At 40.2% G+C, this 18,061-nt stretch overlaps 1 protein-coding gene across 2 annotated transcripts in view; it reads right to left on the bottom strand.

Annotated features, from left to right (window-relative positions):
* The window catches only part of mylk4b (myosin light chain kinase family, member 4b), a 39,601-nt gene extending 21,837 nt beyond the window's left edge, over positions 1–17,764 (bottom strand). Inside the window, exons 1-2 of one of the 2 annotated variants that reach the window (XM_033611333.2) lie at positions 17,523–17,764; positions 9,986–10,220 (exon numbers count right to left, since the gene is read on the bottom strand). In XM_033611333.2, the coding sequence (XP_033467224.2) occupies positions 9,986–10,220; positions 17,523–17,587 (300 nt within the window). In that variant the 5' untranslated portion in view covers positions 17,588–17,764. Of the gene's footprint in view, positions 1–6,043; positions 6,455–9,985; positions 10,221–17,522 lie in introns of those variants that run through there. The other variant, XM_033611334.2, reaches the window with a different exon arrangement.
* Between the last annotated feature and the right edge of the window lie 297 nt (positions 17,765–18,061).

Genomic DNA, 18,061 nt, shown 5'->3' with positions numbered 1-18,061 from the left:
TTGTTGTTCGGCGGCTGTTACACAGTCTTCCGTCCTGTTTCTTGTTTTATTAATTCAGTTAGGCGAACACAGGACGCTCGGCTACACTACCATAGCTTTTGGCCTGTAGGTGTCGCTGTTATTTGTTTTGTCAGTTGACAGATTACACTCCATTCAAACAGCTGCTTTCCCGTCTGACCCTCGCCCATACTTGTTGAGCGGTGCGTCAGCGCACCAAAATGGCGCGGACCCAGTTTTTCTTAGCTACTTTTGGTGTTAGCTTGGAGTGATTGACTCCTTCTAATGATTTGTTCACCAAGGGACCACTGCTTCACTTCACTACGCTAAGTATTTCTGCCAGTGCTGACATGTTTATTTGACTGTATGTTTTGGCTGAATTCAGTTTAATTTTTTGCTAACATACTTCACAAATTCCATAGATGTTGCTAAGCTAACCTAGCATTAGCCTAGCTGTTTTTGTCTGTCCATTTCATTTTTGCAGCAGCATTTTCAACTGTTCAAAGGTAGGAACAGTTCACTATTTGTCCAATTTGTTGGTTATTATAATAAATTCATTAATATTGTTATTATATTATTGCTGTTAAGTATATTAGCCATTACATGGCATCTACTGGCATTTTGAACTATTGTGCTGTCCCTGAAAGGTGTCATTTTCACATATATTATAAGCTATTCTTTGCATTGCGGCTTTTTGTTATTTTGTGATTTAAGACAGCCCTGCTCCTGCAGCTGCTGCATCTACTTATTTGCACAGGTACAAAATAGTTATTAAAATCATGTAGAATGCATGAGCTTATTTTTGGACATGTGCAATACACCAATTTCTGCCTGTCCACCAGATGCCCTCCGATTTTTTCTCCTGTCCCAGAGTCACCTCACCCCCACATCCAGCCACTCCCTGTTACCCTGCAATAACCCCTTTCCCGCCAGTCACTTGACATTCCTTGCCCACCTGCTCACGTTACTACTGTCCTCATCAGTCCTGCAGATATTTAATTAGCAACATATCCATAATTTCCCTGCCATATCATCTTAGTTGCAGTGCTGCTTCTTGTTTTTGCTTCCTCGCTCAGATATCTGCATCCTGATTTCTGAAACCTGGAATCTTAGACTTGTTACCTGCCTGTTATTGAACCTTGTCGACTTTGGGTTTTCTGCCTGCCCCTTTGGAATGGTTTACCTGTGAGGGCTGCCTTCCCAGTTACGTGCCTCTATGGTCAATAAATCGCTGAACTTTACCAGTGGGCCTCCTTGATCTGCATTTGGGTCATTTCTCTGCTGTCCTGTACTCACCAGATGTGTTGTCCTCTGGTGTTGCTGTTGCTTTTGGATGTTATTGGCTCACTGGTCTCTAGTACACAACGCTAATGCCATTAGTGATGTAGTGACTGCTGCCCATTCAAACTTTCCAGTAATACTAGCTTAAAGGATAAGTCAGCATGGCTTTTTACACATATATTCACATTCAATATTGGGGAAATACTCTAACTCAAAAGCATTGAGTTTTTAAATAGTATATTTAACCTAATAATTAAAACTTTATTTATTTGTCTCTATTATATTATTATATTATTAGTATTTGAATGGAGGGAAGACCCTCTGGGGCAGTTTATCAGCCTTGACCACAAGGTAAAAAGTTATTTCACTTGATGAACTTTCAAAACTCACCTCAGAAAATTAGACAGCCAGAATCTTGAGAGCGTGTGTGTTTTTGTCTATGTATGTGTCTATTAGAGCCCCACCACTGTATCAGCAAAGCTGGTAATGAGTTATGCAAACGACTGAAAGTGGACACCAACTGGGAGGCCAGAGGAGTCCAGGCGAAAACAGCACATTCCCCTGGAGTCCTCATACCAGGGAGACACAGAGGAAGAAACGTGGAGCCAGGAGCTGAGGACTGACAGTCTAAGTAAAATGTAGGTGTCATTTCAACTTTTTTTTTTTTTTTTTTTTTTAACTCAGTGCAGTCCCCTTTCCCTTCAGTTCACACAATATACAAATAGTCTATGTCGTGTGTAAATGATCAATGTGGCACTGGTAAACTGAATCACAGATGACTCAAAATTTCACAGAATTAAAAACACATTTTACATATGTATTGTAAGGGCCCGTCACAAAAAATGTGTACAAATACAGTACATGAAGTTTAAAGCAGAAAGCCTGTAACTATAGAAAAACAGTCGTATACTGAGGAGTAAAATGTATCCATCAACATTCTCATCAGATCTGATCAGATTTTACCATAAAATAGATTTGACAATTTATGCCAGTGGAGTGAGAATTTTTTAATTTATGTTGATTTTTTAGATACTTAAGTCTAAGAGTGGGTTATATTATCATGTACCAGTAGGTAGTATGTAAACAAATGTTCAAATATTTATATTAACAGCAGTGATGAAAATGTGACTCAGTCCAAGGTATAATAAAAGTAAAGAACCATCAACAACATTGGTTTGCTTATAGAAACCATTTTGGAGTTGGACTGGATATTGTGATGTTTCCGTCTTACTTTATGTCCTATCCAGACATCAACAGGAAAATAGTTGAAGGACTCAAGATACTGCATTTTTACATGTGATTTGCCTATCAATTGGTAGAACTAACAAGAACTTTAACACACATTCACTTTTAAATGACCTTCTTTGTTGTTTTTAAATTCTGGAATCCATCACATGAAACTATATCTGGCTCTGTTCCATGATCCCTCCCCTATTTGTTTGTGTGCTAATTTCATCTGAGCTATGTGAGTGTGAGAATCTGAGGCAGGAGAAGCCCTTGTCACATTAGTCACACTCATGCGCATTAGCACAAGCTACAGTTTCCTCTGTACACGCCTCACTCAAAATCATTTGTTTGTTTGTATGTGCCTGTTCTGAAACATGCATAGAAGTTATCTTCTTTCCTTGATTCTGATGTTTAAGATATAATTATTTGTTTAGTTTTAGGACAAAAGGTTTTATCACATCATACAAGTTTAACAGTTGAACCCATATGTAAATCAAAACTACAAATACAGTACTGTACTGTATTGTCTGCAAAGACAAAATGGTTCACTTAAAAATGATTTAATGCCGATTGAATTAATCCAAACTGAAACACTGAATTTCATTAAAAGATCTGATTCCCTAACAGCACTAAAACTATTTTTTCAGTTAAATCATAAACTTCTTTGTTGCATTGACACAAACAACAGAGCATTACATTTCAGTCTTATCGTATTCTCATGAACTCCACACAGATTCACTGAAACATGGGCTTGTCTGTCTGGTTAACATTTGACTCTATCAAAAAAAATAGTAAATCCCTGTGCACAGCGGCGCAGTGCTTCTTCTAGGTGCCAGCTGGTGCAGGATAAATCACAGTCAAGAGTTCAAAAACTTCCAGCGCACACTAGAATATCAGGATTGACACAAAGTTTATTCAAAAATGTTTAACAACAAAAGGAGCGTTTCACTTGTTGCGTCATCAGATTCGCTCAAATCTGATGCAAATCAGATGACGCAACAAGCGAAACGCGTTGTTCGCTCCTTTTGTTGTTAAACATTTTTTAATAAACTTTGTGTCAATCCTGATATTCTAGTGTGCGCTGGAAGTTTTTGAACTCTTGAATTTGACTTTGTTTTTCCTAGGATGCTGCAGGCTGCCTTCATGTGATAACTTGGAGTTCACAAAGAAAATCCTCTCAGGTCAACTGATGATGCTCCCATCTGTATTCAGGTTAGTGGGGCTTTGGTATGAATGATACTGTACATGGCTTCAGAAATCAGGTTTTGAGTGACAGGCCGTCTGCAAGGCGTCGCCACAGTCTCTGATTTTTATCAACTTCTCGCTCCTACGCTGCTCCACCATCCTGTTGAAATACTGTCGCTTCTGGCTCCAAAAATCCAAGATTGCAACAGCCAAAATGTCAAACTCAAGGCTTCAAAACATGAGCACACAAACTGCTGACTGGTTCAGAGAGAATCGTCACTTGCCAGACACAGGACATCCTGCAATAATCCGCCAGTTTTAAGTAGCCAAGCTATGATCAATAGTGACCACAAATTTTTTTATTCACTTGACCCAAATTAAAAAAAATGCCAGCCCCTAAAACTGCGTCATGTAATAAGCTGGACAACTTGTGCAAACGTTTCTCTGTTTAATTGCTGATGAAAGGCTTTAACGAGTGTTACGTTCAAGATGACGTCACAGCAGTTTCACGCTGCATCACTGTGGCGATCAGCTGAGAATCCCACCTACACTGAGGGGGTACTATCCACGGTGGAAAACTGAATAGATAAAGAACCTGGTACCAAAAGTGAGTCGAGCTAAACCATGCAGTGGAAATGAGGCATTAAACTGGATCAACCTGTTCTGCAGCAGGTTTCAAAAAGCTTAAATCTGATGTTCACACTCTATTTTGAATTCTCTCGAATCAGACTGCTCTGTTATGTGTTATTATTTATTATTCACCTTAAAACCAACATAACATTACAATGTGCTGACATATTTGGACTCAACAGTCCAGGGTAGTAGAAATGATAAATAGAGTTATAAATCTAGCAGTAATAAGTCCACTGTCAGCAGAGACAAGAAGACTGACACTAATAAAAATATTGAGCTGACACTGACAGGCTTTAACAGCTCCAAGCACCACAACTCTCACACTTTATGAGGAGTCAATTACATTTACTTCCTGCTGGATTATGTTAACATAATAAACTGGTTTATACCAGACACGGTATGTGTGGTGTAGAGGGCACAGGCTCGGCAGGATAGTCATGGAGTTAAATGCTATCGGACAGAATTTAGATGTCATTGCTGTTGACAAGTGTGTGACGCATGTCCGATGACGTTATGTTTTCCACTGACTGTCCCATGCTCACAAACTGGCTACAGATGGATGCTTCACTTGCCAAAGACTATTGTTGTTGCATTGTTTTGTCAAAGTGACATGTTTAGTTCACTTCAGTTCACCCCAACAGTAGAAATGTTACAGATGCCAGAGATACCTCGCTGTACTCCATATACACAGATCCCATCAGTCATTAATGTTCCACTTAATCCAGGGGAAGACCAGTTCTGAAACATTTAGGCCTGTTAACACCACCAGAAACACAACTCCTCTTCTTGGACTGACAGCAGAAACTAGGCCACCCACAGATAATGCTGGCATTGCTGACCTCAAATATTTCAGGGTCTTCTTCCCAAAGTCAAAGATACAATAATCCAGCCACCTACAGAAAATGCGATGTCTCCAGGTGTATTATGATAGAGAAAATAGTCACATATTGCATACATCTTCCAGTGCTTACAATCCTCTAAATCTTTTCAATTGTTATTAATAAAATCATGTTTTAAATGTTTTTAATTCTGCTCTTAGTCTCACTTAAACTCAAGAAAAACAAAATAGGTGCAGAGTAAAATCATTGATAAAGCCTGAGCTGACATGTTTGTCTACCGGGTTCTCTTTATTCAGATCTGCATCGAAATGCATGTCATGGAAGACAACCACCAGTTTTTTTCTATTTTTTTTTTTTTTAAAGTGTAGTATTTAATGAAAAAGTAATGAAAATGAACAAAAATGCCCATAGTTGTAATGTTAAGATCTCCTTTAAATTTCTAAATCTCGATCCATGGCAAAATCTAGTTGCTTGGTCTTTGGTCTATGGCCTAAATTTCTGCCAAACGTCATTATACTCAGTTAACAGGTTTTTCAGATTTCCTGCTACCTTACAGATAAACAAACAGGAAAACACCTTCCCTGGCAACGGCAACAAACAGTAACAGCTTTGGTCAAATCTGTCAAATTGACAAGAAAGAAACTATCTAGATTGCATCACTGTGGCATTAAGGCAGCATTAGTGTGAGTGATAATGTGATAACATCCATTACTTCATTTCCATTTCATGCAGGCCTGCAGCTTGTTGGCCTCTACTATAATCCTCAACATGACAGCTGAGTACAATAAACAAAGATTTGGTGATTTCAAGAATGACCTTATGGCATGTTTCCAAATTCACCTACTGAGCACAGGTGCATGGACACTCTCTTGCTGTATTACCTGTATGTCTGCAGTCCTGGTCCTTCCCCTCTTCTTGTGGGAGAATAATTTCCACAGCCGTCCCCACAGGAAAGTGGCCATGAGACACACACTCCCAAATATCCAAATATCTTTATCCCTTAGGAAGTTCTCCATGATGGAAACCTTCCTCTTCCTGTCCCTGCTGTCCGCCTGCACAGGCTGCCTGTCTTATTTCAGCCTCTCTGCCGCCTGTGGCAAAGGAGTCTTAGGTGGCGGGCAACAAGTTGTTGACATTGGATGAGACAGCGGGTGTTGATCATGAAATAGTCGGGCTCCTGCGGCTGTGCATTTAATGCTCAGTCAATTGCTTCTACAGACAAAAACAGGAGCTCTGCGCTGTCAAGCCACCTTCCCACCCAGCCAACCATTCACCCGTCACCCGGCTTCCTCCCTGCCTCCCACCCTGGGACCTAAAAGGAGAGAACATGCTGTCTCTGAGACGAGAACAGGACAGGTGGTGTGGGGTTCAGGGTGTCGTTGCTGTACGCAGAATCAGATGCCTACTGCTGCTGCTGGCATGTTAGTGAGACCCCTGTGGTATCCTTTAACTTCAGACACAGCAATTCATGCATGCATGCATACTCCTAAGTATATCTGTCAGGCAGACACTTTGCCTCTCTATACCTCACAAACAGACAAAATCATGTGCGTGTATCATTGTAGATGCTTACAATGGCAAACAAGTCAGCAGTCATACACGCATGTAAACAAACACCTACATCTGTATGGTGCTAACTTTATCCTCTCTGTGGCCACATGTTGCACGAGGTAAAACAAGACACATGTGTCTTTTTCAGTGACTTACTATGTTCAGTCCATATTGTGAGCGAGTGAAAAAAGGAAGAACTTCTAAATTTTGATTTACATGTATTACGTTAACAGCTAATATTTGGGGTTGTAAAAAATTTATTCGCCCTGACTAGGAAAGAGACAGAGATAGATATATGGCAAATTTCTGATATTAAAGAAAAAGAAAGAAAGAAACACAGAAGCAGTCCGGTTCCTGTATACTCAGTATACGCCACCTACTGACAAAGATGTACAGATCCACTCTATCTGTGTTCTCAGCAGAGGACTGCAGAGTTCCCTTTTTGGACTTTAAGTGCCTCTGTGTGTGTGAAAGATATCTATCTGGATGGTAGCTGATGATTTATACTGGATAGTGGAATGTGACCACTGCAGTGAAGCAGATCAGATCCCGCCCCACACCCTGCCAAACATATGAGGGATGTTTAACCTTGGTGCCTTTGCACATTTCTTTAAGAGAAGATGAGACATTTGCTGTGTGTTGAAGGGATATACTGTGTTAATGTTGATTAACAACCTCAGGAAACTCTATGAACCCCTAAGTGTGTGTGTACATATACATGTGTGTGTGTATATATATATGTATGTACGTGTGTGTGTGTGTGTGTGTGTGTGAGAGAGATTCTACAAAAACTTGCATATTTTGTATATTAAAAAAAAAACAAAAAGACAAATGAGGTTGTCAAAAAATTATCTTAAGTTTTAAGATATCCAAGATTCTGGACCAGTCCAAGGCAGCTGCTTGATTGAACAAGCAGCAACAGGTGGGGGGGCAGGTTGAAGGGTCAGAGGGGTCACAGATCAGGACCCCTGGAGGTAAAATATTCCCCAGTGGGAATCTGAGGAGAACCTGTGCACAGAGCAGGGCTGGAATGACAGTGTTAATGAAGCTGATGGATCTGGTGGCTGACCTGCACGTTTTTGACGTGTGTAACAATTTGTAGTTCAGCTATGAAGGAGGATGGAGAACAAAAAAAGCGGAGGGAATAGAAGGACTGGTGGAGCAAAGGTGCAACTGAGGTCGGAGTTCAGAGATGGAGAGAAAGATGAAAGAGTTGTTGGCAGTGGGACACATGACAGGCTGAGGATCATAAATTATTTATGGTAACTTTAAAAGCACCACTGATTTACAGTTGGACTAGACAAAAAAATAGATAAAACAAATCCTCAACATAGTTTAAAATATTCACACTGCAAACAATTTCTGCAACTTTCCTCCACTTACAGTTAAGGTGCACAGTAGTTACACTTAGGTTAGATAGCTCCTGGACTCTCTATAGAGGCGATACATACACAGTAGTATACAGGTTCTCATGCAAGTCAAAGTTCTTACTTCACAGATTATAAACTATTAATTATATTACCCTAGAAAAACCACATTTAACTAAATAACTAAACTGAATATTAAACACAAATCCAGTTTTAATGGACATATTTAGGTTTGTCTTACGCAATGTCAATTACACCTAGGTGTTTAAATACAGACATTAACATGACATTAGCATCGTCAACATTTATTTATATTTATATTTATAACAATTAAATATCGGCATGCTAACTCAGTAACCAACCCCACATATATATATAAAACTCTTTTGATATGAATATATGAAAGGCAGTCATGTCAGCTTCTGTGTCAAGAGCTATCACCTTAAAAAAGGACAATTGATTTTGCTGTAACCACATAATCCTTCATACTGACTCAGAGGTATTTGTAATATGTTTTACTACAAAATCTGTTGGTTCTTTCAACCTGTGCTATTGTTTACGCACCTAATAACAAAATAACTGTTTATTTTATCATAATAGATTAATCTCAATAGTTTAAGACTACCATTACACAGGTAGTATGAGCAGACCTCCCTGGCTGCAGAGTTGCTTTCTGCGATATTTTACATTGTATTTAATTGCTGATGTCACATGAGAGTATCTGAAATTACACCTAACATCTTCTGTTGATGGTGTCTGATTCATATCAGAGTGCAAGGCCTTGATTTATTTTCTAAATGAGCAAAGCAAACTGGCCCATGGCCGCCATCTTGTGGCAACTAGATCTGTGTGCATGACCAAGAGCCAAATAGTCATGTCAGTTAGTGGATGACTCTGTGTGTGTGTGTGTGTGTGAGAGAGAGAGAGAGAGAGAGAGACAGGCTGTTGAGTTGAGGAGGTTCAAACAGACAATAAAAAAGCATTAAAAGATCTGCAGCTCCCTCTAGTGAGCTGGTTGTATTCCACCTGTCAGGGCATGTTGCGCCTGCCAACAGGTGTGGAGAACCCGAATAGTGTTTGCGGTGGTTTATTTCAGTTCCCTTCTTCATCCTCTCTGCACAGACTGCTGATTGTGGCTCAAGTTAAACACATGGCATTATTGCCATCGGGGGGCACAACATTGTTACAGAGACAGTCATTCTCATGTAATCTCACTCCCATAAATACCGACTGTATGATGGACCTGGTTAGATTTAGTAGCTCAGATTTTTTCATTGGTAATAAAAGACAGATTAACAATAGATTTAGAGAACCATACTGGTGTTTTTATGTCAGCCTTTTTTTCATACAAATCACATATAATTTTCATTACTTCTGAGTCTTTTTCAGAAACACCACTAAATGCTGGAATGGAAAGTGGACAGCAGTAATGATACTTAAGTTTTAGTCAGTGTACTAAAAAAGTAAGGTATGTTTTTTTTAGGATTATTTAATCAAGTAGATCCAGTTAAAGCTGGGGTAGGCAGAAATCTGTAAAAGACAAAAAAACAAACAACGCCCTCCCCCTGTAGCTCTTCCCTTTCTGTCCAAAGCCCCTTCAAACCAGATGACTCCAGCCATATGTGTTTCATACAGTAACCCAGTGTTTCCATACATTGATTTATTCAATCTTATTTTACTGCAGAGCTGCACACAGCACATTCACAGAGCCCTTCCTTGCCCAACTCTCTCTATCAGACCACAAATGAGTCAAAATTAAGATAAAGGTCGGAGGGAGTAACAGGAAACAGTGTTTTCTAATCCCAGGAATCCCTGATTTATCTGATCGACACCAATTCTCAGGGAGTGAGTGTGGATGATAATGAGAAGAATAAAGGCAGTGTTTGTTACCTCATGGTTTCTTACCTCCATCTCCACATGTTTGAGCTCCCAGAAACAGCGCATGGTCTCCACCTTCTCCAGGTGACGATAGAAGGCCAGTCGGTCCAGGCGAAGGTTGTTGCTGCGGTTGCGGATGTCCTTCAGCCCCTCCATCTTCTCAACAATGGGAGACATGGGGATCGGTGGTGGTATTGCAGATGGGTGTTTCATATTCTTCTTGCCAGAAACAGAGTCCTTACAGAGAGTCTTTTTGTCGGACCTGAAATTACAACAGTCTTCTTTTTAACCTTTATCCTTTAAAAAATATCATTACATTTAGCATGAAGATCTCAGTGATCTCACCATGGTTAGGGGAAATGTCGAAATGTAAAGTGGGGCCAGACCATGTAGTGATTCATTGGTGAATAAAATTTTTTAGAATCAATTCTGCACCAAGCAGCAACATCCAGGGCTGAAAAATTAAGGCAACGGCAGTCCCTCTACTGGCCACTTGAGGCAGGCTCCAGAAGCCACTCAATTCTTACAGACCCCCATGTTAAAACGACCAACTGTATGGCAGATATAAACATGTTTACAGCCTGGTACAAAAACTGTTTTAGTCTCTATAGCTAATTTCCCCCTGTTCATATATTATTAAGGCTTAAAGTTACGCATAATTAAAGGCGGGCCACTGTGAGTGACAGACTGCTGATGGTGTCCTTGGCTTCTCATTCAGATCCACCCCTCACTCCTCCACAGCGCCATCGTCTTGCCTAAAAATGGTCACTTCTGACTCTAAAATACCAAGATGGCGACAGGCAAAATGCCGAACCCAAACCACCAATAGGAGACATCACAGTAGGTACATCCATTATTTTTACAATCTATGTTCTACACTCTATGGGTAACCAGTGTAGATTAGCCAAGACTTTTAAAATGTCTGACCTACATCGTGTATTAGTTAGCAGTCTAGTGACCAAATTTTGGACCACCACCAACATGGACCAAAGCGATTAGTTAATCACTTTTGACATTTTATTCTTCTTCTTTTCTGATAGAAAACTGCTGGTTCCAGTTTCTCAGACGGGAAATTTTGGTGCTTCTCCTGGTTTTAAACTTTGTAAATTAGATAAATGTGGGTTTTGAATGGTTGATCAGGCAAAATGAGCTATTTTAAGGCATCAGCTTGCACCTTGAGCCTTGAATTTGTGGACATTTTCCAACACTATTTAGATCAAACTATTATCTGACTAACTTGTGAATGTAAAGTATTTGTTAGAAATGTGTTGCAGCCTGACAATTTCTATTCATAATAGTATGTGAAATATTTAATTACAATTAAAGCTAAAATAAATTTGTAACACTATCAAGCAAAAGGTCCAAATGTAACCTACAAGCAGCCCCTTTTGCTTTTCTGTCTCTTGCGTGATAGTAAACTGATCATCTTTGTGTTTTGAGCTGTCGATTTAAAGTTTAGGAAATCTGCAGAATAATTGATTTTTTTTTAGAAATTGGCATTTATTTGAATTTTGAATTTGTTTTTTCGCTAACACAGTGAATCAAATACAAAACAAAACCGATATACTGCATCACATTGATGCAAAAATCCTTTAAAAACAACGCTGTCATAAAGCAGTCCTGTTCACTGGTTTGCTGCATCGCTTTAAGGAATTGCTGCGTTGTTACAAACAGTATAGCAGAATCTCTTGCTTCATCTATATCCCAACTCTAATCTATACTGTTGGAACAGCAGTTTACACCATATGCTCGGCCCCAGCCCTCCAGTCGACAGCAGTATCTCTGATCCAAGTGGTATGACTGATGATGTGGTGGGGAAATCCGCCCTGACGCCTGCTGGCGACAGCTGGCTTTCTGCTGCGCTCTACCTGTTGAGCCTCTGGGGGAGTCATGGAAGATCACTGGGGATATTTTTACCTCCAGAGTGTAAATGTCCTGCCTTTGCTTGACAATTACAGAGGTCAAAGAGTGGTTGTAGTTTCAGCTTGAACCCTTGATGCAGACTGTATGTAGCAGCCAAGGCTGTTCTTCAGCATCTCAGGGTAGAATTTCAACTCCAGTGCTAAAACTACATGAGTGGCCAAGGATGCACCTGTCACTGTTTTTTATGTTGGCCTTTTTACCTTTGATGATTTATTTACACATCCTGTAATAGTATGTTTTATTGTTATATATTTTCCTACAGGAGGGAATGAGTTTAGGCTGCAGGTGCACAACTTTACACAACTCATTCATTTATATTCGAATGTTATAATCCTAATTTATATTTGAATAATTAATCCATGACAAGATATTTAGTGCATTGGAAATCTTAAAGTAAATCAATGAAAAATGTGTGGATATGGAAAAAAGTAATACAACCTCTATGGGATTTTACTCCACAAGGCAGATTGTAGATTTTTTTTTTTTTAAACCATTTTTTGCAGAATGTCTAACATGAATCTTTGTGTAAACCACAACAGGCCAAATGTACCCTGCAGACCACATTACATATCATAACAATGCTCTCAATAATTACATTCATTATTTCTCATATTTGTCATATGTTGCTGAGATTTGCAAAGTAGGTGTTTGTGCAGGGTAATGGGACTCCATTACATTATAAAGGTACTTCACTACATGCATCTGTGGACAGAAGTAGGCTAATTTTCAGCTCAGTCATCTGTTGGCATTTTACAGTTCTGCAAACCATGGATACGTTATATTTGTACATTTTATACGAATCAAATCAATATTTCTAAGTTACATTGTGTGTCATCTGATGTTAGCTGCAGACCACCATTCAAGACCAACAAACAACAACACCAGTTGTTTTTAGCAAGTACTTGTTTCCAGCAGCTTTTAGGCCACCAAATGTGGGTGTTTTTTTAGCGACTCGTCACCATGTTTCCACCAGGGATAGTGCCAAAATAAGCAGGTGTTTTTTATCAAGACATTGCTGCATTTCCAGCCAGGATTGCCTTACCAAAACGGGATATTTAAAGACAAAATATTATCTTTTCCTAACCATACCCAAGCTTTTTTTTGTACCCAAACTTAACCACACGGTAACCATAGCATTGAAACTTTAAGTTCTAACATATCCTCTACAAAATAATGTACAAATGTAAAGTGTCCATGGTTTATGGAAATGTAACACAGTTATTTTGGCGATTGCATTGTAATTTTATAAATTAAGATTTTATACTGAACATAAAATATAATGAGCCTACAAAATATTGTTCAATAAAAATCATTCCTTAAGTGTACATTTTTCAAAGACTATATCCTTGTTGTAGCTTGATGCTAATGTATCTGACGTGAATTTTCTTGACTTGTTAAGGAGCGTGTAATCTTCCAACTAATTTCAATGCACAGAAATCCAAATGGTTCATCACTGATGCATGTTGGCACATGTTCACAATCGTTACATTTAAGTACATTTAATAGGTAAAACATTTTATCTTTTCTGGGAAAAGTAAAATAAATGAATGTAGGTGTTTTAATTTGTAGTATTTTTACATGTATGTATTACTGCTTTTACTTGAGCTGAGTACTTCCTCCGCCGCTCACTGTGAGACACAACAGTTGTCTGACATGGCCACCACCCGTCCAGTTTCTTTGAATTTGGTGTTTTGAAGAGGACCTTTCAAGAACTCTAATGCCTGTTTTGACGGTGTCGGCTGGAGCTGAGATGGCTCACAGCCCTGAGGAGCCCTGATTCTCCTGGGAGGCTGGATGACCCTGGGTCGCTCACTTTAAAGGGCTTTATTTTGGGTGCGCTGTAGTACAAGGCGAGGGTCAAGGGGCACGCTATCACCAGAAATGGAAAATGTCCATCGGTGAAAAACCATTAAGAGGCAGGAGCTGTCACAATGCTTGTTGCCAGGCAGACAGGAATTAAAGCTGAATAGATTGTTTTTCCATTGTGGTCACTTTGACTCATTGCAGTTGTTGCTTTAACCACCCCTTACATAAGGGTATTGTGTATGGTATGTGGCTGTGTTTTATGTGTGATTGTGTGCTAGTAGCAAGTGTGTCACTGTCCAAGCAATGCTGTAGTTTGTGTATGTTTACTTTGCTTGGCGGCCTGCTGTAATCCCCCTCTATAAAATGGCAGGGGGGTTCCTATCTGTCTTCTCCATCATAATCCTTCCATGTAACTGATAGGAAGACCTGCATATGTCTCATAACTCTTAAAGTAGCAATGAATCATGGAGACCCCTGAGGGCGGTGTGAGTCCATCAGAGTATGTTTAGATGATTAAAGAGCAGGAGCAAAAAGAAGGGGGGTTGGCATCGTTCAGATCCCCCCTAAAATGCCAAATGTGCTACAAGAGCACAGTGATGAGAGGAAACATCAATGTAAAAACCTCCCCACAGGAATTAAATATCCCCAATTCTATTTATACTGGCTCTCTATGGGGGTTAAAAGGAATTAAAAAACCATATGCACGATAAGTGTTGATTATGACAATAATGCCAATTGGAGGTGGCAGCATTGGGTGTTTTTGGTTTTGTAAAATAATTTCTTCATTTTTAGGACTGTGGCCAAATGCCGTATTAAAGGCTGTAGCTACATAGCTGTGGGTTTATTGTACCAGGCTAATTGAACAAGCTGGGAACAATAAAGAGCGTTAAAAACAGAGACACTATGAAAGACAGTAGCAACAGGTGACAACACATTGCTCTTGTGTCACTCTTCTTTATGTCTTGTTAAGGACACAGTAGGGCACCAGGGTCATAATGAGTATAAAAAGAAAAGCTGCTGTAGTGAAAATATACAGGTAATCAAGTCTGTGATACCATGTGTGCCACCATGACAACTGTAACTAATGATAAATACAAAAGACATTTAGGCAACAGAATGAGCCTAATTGGCATAGTCTATGAGCTGACTCTGCCATTGGGAGGTGGAGGGGATGGTGGATGGCATGACACATAGGCGAGACGCCTGCTAAGCTGCAGACCGCTGTTTGAGACCAAAAAATAACAAAATTTGTTGACTATCAGTGAGTCATTGCTTTGTTTCCAGACCCTTTTTAGGCACAACCAAGGGGGTTTTGTGTTTAAACCTAACCACATGTCAATCACAGCAGAGTCAAAACGAAAAGTTTCAATGTATCTGCGACATAATAAAGTGCAAAAGTAACATATCGATGGTTTGCAGAAACTTACAATGCCGACATTTTTTTCCGGACTTGTAGCAGCAGGGAAAAACAGCAAGTCTTGCACCATGAAAGCAGCCCTTCAAACAAATCTTGTGCTAGTGTATTTGCACATTTTATCTTGTGTATTTAACACATGTATAAATAGAATATGTGGTTTAACAAGCAGTAAGCTTATGTAGTTGCACCATTTCTTGATTATCAACAGCTGTTATAACAGCTAAAAAAAACCCCGATGAGTCTTGTTTGTCTTGGTAACTTTCTTTGTAACTTACAAGGTAGAACATGTCGAAAAGAGAGTTTTGAGTGTGTTGGAAGGTCTTTTGACAGGTTAGCCATTTCTTGCTTTTAGCCTTTGTGCTAAGACCAGGTAAAAATATCTCGGACATGGTTTGCAAAAAAAATGCACTGAAAGGAAAATGTAAGAGTGTTCGTAAGATGGCAGACAAGTCTATTTACCAAAATATCTGAATGTCTTCACCCTTAAAATATGACTTTACAAAGCAGAGTTAGTGTTTGTAAGAATATATTGATATAGTCAATGTGAAATAATTCAAGATGTTGTTTTTTAAGTGGCAGTGTGTCTTCACATTTGATCTATATATTATTTATTTTTGTCTGACACAGCGGTGGGCCTCGGTCTTTATCTGACCTGGTGTAGAATAACAAGCCAGGCTTTAATATTGCACAATGACTCAGTGCGAGTAAGTTCAGCCCAGTCAACAATCCATGTAGCATATTCTGAAAGGAAAAAATAAGGAAATCATCCAGCTTCTGCTTTGTGTATCTGCTGCTAGGTAAACACACGTTACAGATGGTCCAAGCTCAGATAACGTGAAGTGGCGAGGGGAGACACTGAATCTGCTACATGCATGTTTGCTCAGGTCATGTTCACGTGTGTGTGCAACCATGTATATACTTATACTAAGTTTGTAAGTAATCCAAGGCCTAACTCAACAGGGCAGATTAGGGGTCTTTTTTTAAGTATCAGGCGAGGGCAGAGGGTCTAGTCCCAGATGGACTGAGTAGGAGTAATGGCCTCAAAAGGAGAGTCTTCACCCCAGGGTGCTATCTCTCTCTCAGGGGCCTCTGTAGTCGTATGGAAACAGCCATCAAAGCCTATAAACCTCAGGAATGTGGGGGAGGTGTCTCTGAGTGTGCGTGTCGGCGCTGAATAGAACTGTACAGAACATTTTTATCCAACCAAATTTATCTTTGGTCTCAACTCAGGCAAAGTAAGCAAAAATCAAAGTTCAAACATTGAAAATAAATGACAATAAATACATACAGTAAAAGTTCAAAAGACTTCTAAAGGGTCCGCAAGTGCAGATTTCCAATTACCCTCTGCTAAAAGACACACTGTCCAACTGCAACATCGTTCACAGGGGGGGTAAAAGCCCCCCCAAAAAAGTAAAAAATACTGATCATATTTCCCTGCCAACACTCCTTCATTAGAGAGGATACTCAAGTGACTGCAGCCAGTTCCCAAATTAATAGTCATCAAATTGAACATGTTGACTGCCCAACGCGGTAATATCAAATGATCAACAGGTTTATTTTTCCCCATCTAAACTCCACATTCCCTCCTTTCCAGGCTGCCAGCTCACTGTAATTTTCATCTCAGCTAGAGCCAAGTCATGATCAACGTATCATCGCCATTGCTCTCTGTGGAGTGTCCAATGCAAATAGTTGGACTGAGGATATTCTCTTATGATGGGGCCAAATTGTCAATGGACCTGGGTGACCCTAAGATTCCGCTGTAAGTGCCATATACAATACACATGCATAAATAAACACATACATGGAGTACATACTGTGTGGGCACAGTGACTCCCCTGCAGGCTTCCAAGAAAATGCACAGATTGCACAGTCATCACACTGCAGCTTGTGCACAACACGGCTATTACATGTCTATATACACACGCATGCCATACAGTACGCGCTGATAAACACATTCATTTGTGCCCGTGCAGACATATTTGGTGCCCACAGCCCTCTCCAATCTGTCACACTGACAACAACTCAGCAACCTCTGTAGAAGATTGTAACTTTAGAACTTCCACACAGTGTACTTTGAGTAAACTGTACTCAGTGTGCTTTCACACCCCTGGTAGTGTGACGTAGGACGTAGGAGTTTTAAAATCATAATACCAAAATAAAGATTTGAGGTTGTTTTTGTCTTTAAACTCAACAAATCAGTGTGTCGGGTAACATCACAAGTGGCACCTCGCACTGTGCGTAACTGACACCACAGGAAAAGAGGTGTTAGAATTTAAAACATGGTCATTATGCACATCTAAGATTGCTTTGCATTTCCAAGGAATAACACAGTCAGCATATGCAGGTAAAAAAAACATGTCTTTAAGTATTCCAATTAGGAGCAGTAACGATATGCCTGAGTTGCAACAGAAGACTCACCCTTGATAGTTAGGCACATTCGCAATCACCAAAATGGTCTTCTCCTTTCCTCCCATGTCTCTCATGGGTGTGATGGAGTCTGTCTCTCCAGGTTTCCTCTCTTCCTCCCCTAGTTTGTGTTTCCTGGTGCTGGTGGATGCTCAACACAACCAGGCAACTAAGACAAAATGATCCAGTGTGACTGACAGACAGACAGATAGATCAGGACAGACAGCTCAATGGGAAGCTCTGGCTGCTTGTGGCTCTCTGCAGTGGGAGCCACAGACGCCCAGGGATAAGCACCAGAAGGGGGCGGGTGAAGGAAAGAGAGGGTGTATGGGTGGAGGAGGATGAGGAGGAGGGGGGGCGGGGGGTGCTTTGGGACCCAGGGACCACAAGCAGGGACAGAGTGGAGGAAGTGTTCCAGGGAATGTGGCTTGTTATAATGGAATGAGTGGCACGCCAGAGTGCCATGTGTCTGTGCAAGAGGAGGGATGATAGACTGAGAGAGAGAGAGAGAGAGAGAGAGAGAGAGAGAGAGAGAGAGAGAGACGGGGGGA

The sequence above is a fragment of the Epinephelus lanceolatus genome, chromosome 6 (genome assembly GCF_041903045.1).
Source record: "Epinephelus lanceolatus isolate andai-2023 chromosome 6, ASM4190304v1, whole genome shotgun sequence".
In the NCBI taxonomy this organism is placed as follows: domain Eukaryota; kingdom Metazoa; phylum Chordata; class Actinopteri; order Perciformes; family Serranidae; genus Epinephelus; species Epinephelus lanceolatus.
The sequence above is the reverse complement of the archived record's forward strand: the minus strand, read 5'-3'. Positions and strand labels throughout refer to the sequence as shown.